The sequence below is a fragment of the Eutrigla gurnardus genome (assembly GCF_963514095.1).
Source record: "Eutrigla gurnardus genome assembly, chromosome: 16".
Classification (NCBI taxonomy): Eukaryota; Metazoa; Chordata; class Actinopteri; order Perciformes; family Triglidae; genus Eutrigla; species Eutrigla gurnardus.
In genome coordinates, this window is record NC_139927.1 from 6,255,183 (window position 1) to 6,263,289 (window position 8,107).

General features: G+C 44.5%; 1 protein-coding gene across 1 annotated transcript; it reads right to left on the bottom strand.

The window, feature by feature from the left end:
* Positions 1-329: 329 nt before the first annotated feature.
* LOC311027251 (terminal nucleotidyltransferase 5A-like) lies at positions 330-5,987 on the bottom strand. The gene is made up of 3 exons (XM_084031182.1): positions 5,874-5,987; positions 4,917-5,331; positions 330-3,743 (listed from the first exon to the last, which is right to left on the bottom strand). The coding sequence occupies exons 2-3, from the start codon at positions 5,328-5,330 to the stop codon at positions 2,928-2,930; spliced, it is 1,230 nt and encodes a 409-aa protein (XP_083887308.1). The 5' UTR covers position 5,331; positions 5,874-5,987; the 3' UTR covers positions 330-2,927.
* Between the last annotated feature and the right edge of the window lie 2,120 nt (positions 5,988-8,107).

Below are 8,107 nucleotides of genomic sequence, written 5' to 3' on the forward strand. Positions count from 1 at the left end.
TAGTAAGGTCTGTGGATATACATGGCATCTACCTGCTGTTGCAGATACTCACAGCTAATGAGGTTTGGCAAAAAGGCGAGATGACGGCTGCTGACGCCCGTTGTGACGTCTCTTGGAGGGGAAACCCATCAGGTTCAGCCGTCACTCGCTGGCAGCGGGAGTTGTGCCCGCTGGGATTGTTCGAGCATCTGGTGACGTTGACCTGATGAAGACTTTTCCCTCTGTCAGCCAGAGCCTGGGCACAAAACCTGAATGCCAGAACTACAGTATTTACCTCAGCTGAACTGAGGTCCAGTAAGGTCTCCAAAAACAAAACACTGAACTGAATCTTGACTGGTGGTCTTTTTTCTTTCTTTTAATACTCAAAATTGGTCAACCTGAACACAATTACCAGATCATTATTTTCATGTCCCAAGAGGACAACTGTTTAAAAACACAAGTAAAACAGTGAAACAATCTCTTTGGAGCAACAGAAACCCAGATGAAAACAGCTCAGGGCGCACACACAATGAACACAAGCTAAATTCAGCATCTTAGCATTAGCCGCCATGTCCGTCTCGCACCGCTCTCCAGCAGGCAAGATAAAAACACAAATTTGCACACACCACAAAAAAAAAAACGACACAGCTTTGGATCTGCCCTGCTACATCAGCCGAACACAAACTGTACAAAAATAGAGATTGATAGAAAAATAGGAGATCTGACACATTTGAGAGAATTTGCCTCTTTGGTCTGCAAACCTGTTATTTGAATGATCATCACAAAAAAAACCCCCATGTGTCGTATTGCCATTCAAAGATCAATGCTTTTACCTGAACTCTGATTTAAAATATTTTTGCATTATTTCCTCATTGTTTGGTGCTTTTCCGTGCTTAAAAGAGAGAGAACATTTAGAAAGCTGTCATCTGCTCGCGCTGCCCAAGTTTCCACACATCCCGAAGAAAAGATGGAATAATATACTTTGGCCAATATTCACAGCGCTTATGTCATCTTTGAAGCTTTTCAGGCTTCGTGCAGAACATTTCTGAATAGCTTCTCCCGTGCTGGGCCTCTGACTCCACCACTAGTGGAGTTGCTGTTCTGCTACACCCCTGCATACATAATCCCACCTCCACCCCTCTGACAAACAGTTTGTTTTTGTCGTGCAGATGTTTGCAAACAACCCTTTTCTCTTTTCTCTCTCGCATGTTTTACAGTGCACACAGAACATCGAAATGTTTTTTTAAACTTCATACAAATGATGTTAAAAAATTAGCATTTTATATTTGATAAGAAGACGATATAAAAATACATTACAACTTTCCAGTGTAATTTGAGAAAACTGTCCCCGTTTCAGAATGCATCACAAACACATGGTGTTTTTTTCTTCTTCTTTTTTTAAACGTTAAATACATATTTGAAACTTTAAAGATGTCCTGTAGAGTTTGTACTGTCAAACAAATCCAGTTAAGAACAAGCCCGCTGGCTAGTACACATGGAAGTACACAATGCACGGTTCAAATGTTAGAGTGGGAAGTAGGTGCAGTCACGTAACTTTTGTGAGTTTAGATGAAAACTCCACAGGGCACATTTAAGTAAGGTTGAGTTGATCATTTCAAATCTATTCATTAATAAGCCGTTTAGTTTCACAAGAACACTTGAGCAAGTCACTTTTGATATACATGTGATGAAGACGCATGTTTGAGCAATACTTTTACATATCCAAATAGATTTCCTCATCCCACACAGATGATTACATTATCTCCTTTCTGTGAGAAATTGGTTTTTGGTTATCTAGCTGTGCACCAGACTGCCTTATTTGGCGATCCAATAAAACTGGAGATAAGAGCAGTTTATTTTGTCTTGTTTGTTCTCTTGCTGCCAAACTTCATTATTTCCCTGTATATTTCTCTCTAAATCGCCATCTATTTTATTCTTATAAGCATTTTCGATCCAAACTTCAGCCCCCCCCTCCTCCAGATGATGAGATTATGTTGCTACTTCCTCTTTGTTTAATCAGGATGTGCATTCGTCGAGCAGGACCGCAGATAAGAGCCGAGTCTTTAACTAAACATGATCCACAAAAAAAGGTCCAAAAGCTCCCTCGCTACAAGTGACCTTACTCAGCATAAACTCATGGGTTCCACAGTACATTCATTATCACCTTGAAAATCAATGAGACGACTCAACACTTCTCTACGATAAAGAATCACAAAAATATCTCTTCCCTTTAGGCTTCATCTAGGCACTTAAAGAAAATTATTCCTGTACAGAAATAAAGCATGCATTGTTTTGTTGTTGTTTTTTTGTTTTTTTGTCTCGGAATTCAGATAAAGCTGAGTATCAAAGTAGATCTTTTGATTTTTTGTAAACAGTATCCAGTTCCTTATTTTGCATTGTCTGTGAAAAAGAGTCCCATGCGAACACTGCGTGCATGGACAAGGTCAGAAGGTCGCCATTGGCTGACCACGATTCGATGTCTTCAGCACGTCTCGTGTGTCCTCTGTCAAACTCTGCGACCATATGCATGGTTCGGTTTTTACTGTGAAGACGATGCTGGTATTATACATGTCCGTATAGTTTCAGTTCCTGTGAGCCGTAACTCACAACGGACAAGAAAAATACCTTAAACAGGCTGTTGGTCACCCCGAGGGTCTATCAAACCCATCTTCAGTGACGGAACCCTACAACCGATGGGTCAGCCTCTCACTCCTTGTGTGCTCAGCTCCTCCTGCTGTGGCGTCCTACCCTGGGGGAAAGCCTTTCTTTGGCCCACTGCCATCATCCAGGTTCTTTCATTCTTTATTCTCTCCTTTTATCTGTCTAATTATGTCTTGTCTTCTTCCCTCTCAATTCCCCATCTTGAGAAACGGATAAAACGATGATCACTCATCCCTTTTCGAGGAGCATCCACCAGTGACACAAAAGTGCATGAACGCACACAAAGTTTAGTTACAGGGTAACCAGGTGGCGTACATAGGATGGTGGTGTGGAGGAATGTACTGCTGGGGAGGCGAGGGAGGACAGGGGTAGAGGGGTTGAACCTGCGCCACATAATAGTTGCTGAAGTTGCCGTCTGAGACGTATGGAGCCGGCTGGTAGAAGCAGGTGACGTTCGCGGCGTTGGGGATGGCGTTCTGCTCGGCCAGGACTCGCAGCGCCAGCGAAGAGATGAGGCTGAGCGTCTGACGTCTCTCGTGGCCCATCAGGCACACCGTGCTCTCCTGCACCACATCGTGCAGCGTGGCCAGGTAGTCGTACTTCCTGTCCTCCAGGTCCACAAAGTGGTTCTGCAGATAGGACTCCAGCTTCCTCCTCTGTTCGCTCACGTCAGGAAAGTCTATGAAGAAGCGCGAGCACATGTAGCGCTGCAGCAGTTTCATCTCCTTGTCGTAAGCCGCGCGGAAACCCCGCACCAGCAGGTGACAGTACTTCAGCAGGCCCCCGCCTCGGATCTCCTCGGGGCTCCTGGTGCAGATGAGGCGCTTGCGCAGGTGATCGAGGGCAGTGGGGAAGTCGCCGTAGACACTCTCGCCGAGGATTGTGGGGTGGAAAGTGGCCGCCATGGGGTGCTCCGAGCACTCGTAGAAGAGGAGGAGCGAGTCCAGGCGGATCTGGAAGGAGTCCACGCTGAACTCGAACTGCCGTCGCAGAGAGTCCACAAACTTGAGCTCCACGTTCTTGCCACGGTTGTTGGAGAGGGAGATGAGACTCCAGCGGTCGGAGTCATTGCACACTTTCACCATCTTTTGCACGTAGGCCTCCTTAAAACATGCACAGAAAAGAAACATTAAGAGTCATCACAGACTAATGCATCCTAATAAAAACATTTGGCTATGTGTTTCCTATAATTAATTTATAAGGGCCACTGCAACATAATCAGAGCTGCGGTGTCAGATTTCATTTTTTTTCGTCACAGAGAGGCCTTCTCTGTCTAAGTTAACTAACTCCTCCTCTCTTTTCCTCCTTTCACAGCTGTTTAGTTTAGCTCAATTCTTGCACCAGCACACCAAAACACGTTTTTCTTATAATAATGAATAATGAACGTGCTGTGGGTCTTATATGGAGGTCTTCTGGATAAAATAATATTAAAAACCTAGCTCAAGCAGGCTTTAACAACCGGACATGAATGTTATTTGCACCAGATAGAAATATTGGTTTAGGTCTGTTAGTCTGATGTTTTGCTGATCACATCTGTTGGTGGGCAATTAGTAGCCCGGGGAGTCCTCGGTATCCAGGCAACTGAGAGACTTATTAATGTGGATTTGACTCCAATTGGATTAGACAGAATCATCTTTACATTAGAAACCAACCTTTTTACTATTTGAAGGCTTATATCTCTGGTTGGATGTACAAGGAAGATGACAGGGTTACTTATCTGTCTTTATCATGTAGTCAAACAGGATATGGTTTAATAGATCAACCTTCCTAAATGTTTTATTGCAAGTAAAACCAATTTGTGAATAAAAATGTATTATAAAAATGTATTAATTCAAATCCAAAAGTTATGTTTGCTGTTGAGCTGAATCTGGTGGGCGGGACCCATGCTGAAGTTAAGCATGTGTCTATTGGCCAATCTCCATCTGAGTGACATTTGGATTCGCAAACAAAAGTTTTGGATGTGCAAAAAAAAGTTTTGGATCTGCAAATAAAAATGTTGCTTTCACATTAATATATTTCTATCACATATTTATTTTACTTGCAATAAAATGTGTTTTTGGTGGCGGTTAGTTTTCTCTCAAACCCTTTTTCTGTTTGCACAATAGACACAAATGTAACCTCAATCTAATTTGTGTAAGATTTAATTAAATGTACTTATTTTAGTGCATTGCTAGCAGTGCGTTGTGTAAATATGTGTGAATGGAAATCAAATAATGGTGTGCACTACTCTTGCTGTCAGGTTAGAAAGTTTGACATAAAATCATATGTATAACTACCTTTAAGGTCACTGGTCTGATCTTTTCTTTATTCACCCCCTCTGGCAAGAAGTCTAGAAGAGAGTCCAGGACTATATCTTTCACTATCTGGAACTCCATCTCTCCTTTCAGGTCGGCACAGAATATTAAGTCCAGATCCTTCCATCCCAGGCCGCTGTCCTCGTGCAGCACGTAGCTGGCCGCGGAGCCGTTCAGTCGCACCTCCCGGACGTGTATCCGCTTCTCCTCCATGCGGCTCCGGACCACCTTGACGATGTCCCGCGGCTTCACCTCCAGCGTGGGGAAGCTCCACCGGCCGTGGATGGGGATGGAGCCGGTGAGGATGGTGTCCAGCCGCTGCACTTGCTCCCAGTTGAGCACGCTGAGGTTGATGCTGTCCCCGTCCGCCGCGACGCACTCAACACTCTCGTCCATGCTGAGAAGAGGTAGACAAGAAGGATGTAAACGGCGAAACGTTCCACTAACTCCCGCTGTGGCATCGGCCAGCTGCAACTTTGCGAAGAATCGGACGTTCGGAGCTGATGTCTAGCATAACAACGAGGTGCTGGACGACGACGCGTCTCTACGCATGGCTGAAGGAACTAGTTGGGCGGCGTTGTGCTTGTCCTACTTCTTACATAAAGTCTGTAGTCCAGACAAATTCAATTTCATTAGCTTCCCAGGCGTAAGGCTTAGTCACTGCCCAGCGTCTGCCGCCCCGCTGCGCGCTCCACTCCGCTGCGCCACTGTCGCCAAACTCTGGACGGCAGGCATCGACTGTAAACGAACGTTTCTCACAGTGTCAGATTCTCATAACGACCCAATGACGCATCCATGAACACAGAGAAAAAAACGTTTCTTCCACCGCAGAAGCTTTACTTCTGTCTTTCACTTTTACGCACAGCAGTCCCTGCTGCGTAAAAACAACCTTTTGCGCATTCGTTTCAAGACCGCTCAGCCTCTCCGCTGCACACCTACTTTCAGAAAGTGGTGTATGGCTGCTTTCCCTTTACATTTTGGCCGTTTGTCGCTCGCTGGTACTGCGTGATGCCACAGAGGTCCCACTCCACAGCTGCTGGAGAAGTTGTGAACAGAGCGCTTCCCGTCTGAGAGGCGTTAGGGGCGGTATCGGTGTGATTGACAGCCCACACCTACTAATAGCTGCCGCCGCTTCCCCGTGGTTACTCTGAGTAGCTGCAAGCCCGGAGACTGAGGCGTGTCCGGAGAATAGGCGCTAGAGAGCAGAGAAAGAGACAGATTAGAGAATAACTCATCAACAGAACTCATTTTCAATCGATTTCTCTGCACTTTATCACATTATCAATAGGGGTACATGCTGCATTTCCTTTCCTCATTGTTCAGTGTGATTCAGCCTGATGATAAATTCAGAAATATTATTATAACATATAGATGGCGAATATCCTGACAGTCTTTGAGCAGTTGTTTTTTTTGCAATTCACCATGAATAACCGCATCATAAATGTGAATCATTCCATTTTGCATATTACAGTTCCTCAGGAGTCTGATTCACAGGTGAGGATGGGAATGCACACACACCCAACGCCCTCTAGGGGTGTTTATTCACCCAGCGTCAGTCAGCCCCCAGGGCTTTTGTGTGCACCAATCAGGGGTTATTTTTACAGTCTTGCACAAGTGCATTACCTGTATGACTATCTACTGTAATACATATTTGATTAACAGTTAAAACATCTGCACTTGGAGCATGTTTGCGATGACCGCGTCCGATGTGTAGGATGTAAGCCGTCTGTCAGTATGTAGGGTATAGGCCATATCGTCTGCAGATTAGTTGTCATGAAGAATCTATCAGTACAGAGCTTGGCGCGGATATCTGCGTCACTGCAGACGAGCCCATAAACCAGCTTAGCGCAGATTACCCTGTATGTGCAGGGCCGCACATCCACACAGACTTGCACAGACGTGCAACATTAAAACAAAATCATGATGTGCTATATACTTCTGACACCTTTTGATTTGTGGATATTTGTCTTAATATACTCCGTATGCGACAGCACTTTATCACAGATATGTGATCGGATACATAGTCTATATGTCAATTAACAATTCGGCATTGAAGTTTACTCGTGAAATTTGTTTATTCAGTAAAAGGCATGGGAGCTGTCTTCACTTCTGTATTGTTGATCGTAATCTATGAGCAGAACAGCAGCTATTACCAATAAGTGTGGGGTAAACGACGGTCAATTTTATACGACAACAACATTTCCTGTAACGTAATTCGAGGTGAGCTCCACGCAAGTTTGCGTTGCCATTTCCAGACAGTGTAGCTCTGTAGTTTGACACAAGACAGCAGGTCAGTTGCACTCTGGACTTTCCCCATTCACCAACAGGCTCAATGTCAGGCTTACTGCTGGGGATGCTTATCATGGAGCGACTACTTACCTAACCTCTGACTTGTCAAGTGGATGACACCGGCTTGGTTTCCAACGCCTGACGACATCAGGGGATTGGAGAGGGGATTTCAGACAGACCCCTTGTTGGACTGCCAAAACGATAACCACGTACAGTATACGGACATGAATGCACGTCTGTCGGTTTGTGTGATTGAGCTGGATGCACGTACGTTCCCCTTTAGACTCGGGAACGTGATAGTAAATGAAACAGAGATCTTCATTCAAAAAGTCAGACAGACACGATCTTTGATCTCTGACTTGCTTTCAATCTAAACATCTAAACTTTGACGATCAACTATTCACCCTGAGCACCCATCTTTTGCTATCAATCCCTTAACGCAACTAATATGAACATCCTCACTTCGGCTCTATCCCACTCTTCCACTTTTTTTTTTTAGCTCGTCCTCTTTTCCATTCCCCTTTCCACCCATTCCCACATGTAGAAGTTCATTAAGAGCTTACGGTGAGCCCGTTAGACGAACGTGACTTACGTGCCTCCTTCCCCACCTCGCTCCCTTAACACCACCTTCCGTTTTTATTCTTTCATATGGATTTCTGTTAACAGTCTGTCTTTGGGTCCAGGTCCAAAGATGAACTCTTTTCTGCTGTTGTAGAAAAATAAGGGTTTTAATAATTGTTTAATTATTATGTTGTTTGTATGGTAGAGGCTTACTTGTTTTAGGGTAAAATAAAATTACATTACATTGTTACAGTACACATGACACCAGAGGGGGCACTGAAGATGTTTTTCTTTCTCCCACACCCTCCTCCCACATCTCCCTC

Excerpts from the sequence above, each read along its gene's own strand:
- LOC311027251 (XM_084031182.1), bottom strand. The coding sequence starts at position 5,330 with ATGGACGAGAGTGTTGAGTGCGTCGCGGCGGACGGGGACAGCATCAAC. Across the intron at positions 3,744-4,916 it reads TCAGACCAGTGACCTTAAAG|GAGGCCTACGTGCAAAAGAT; the intron begins GTAGTTATACAT and ends GCATGTTTTAAG.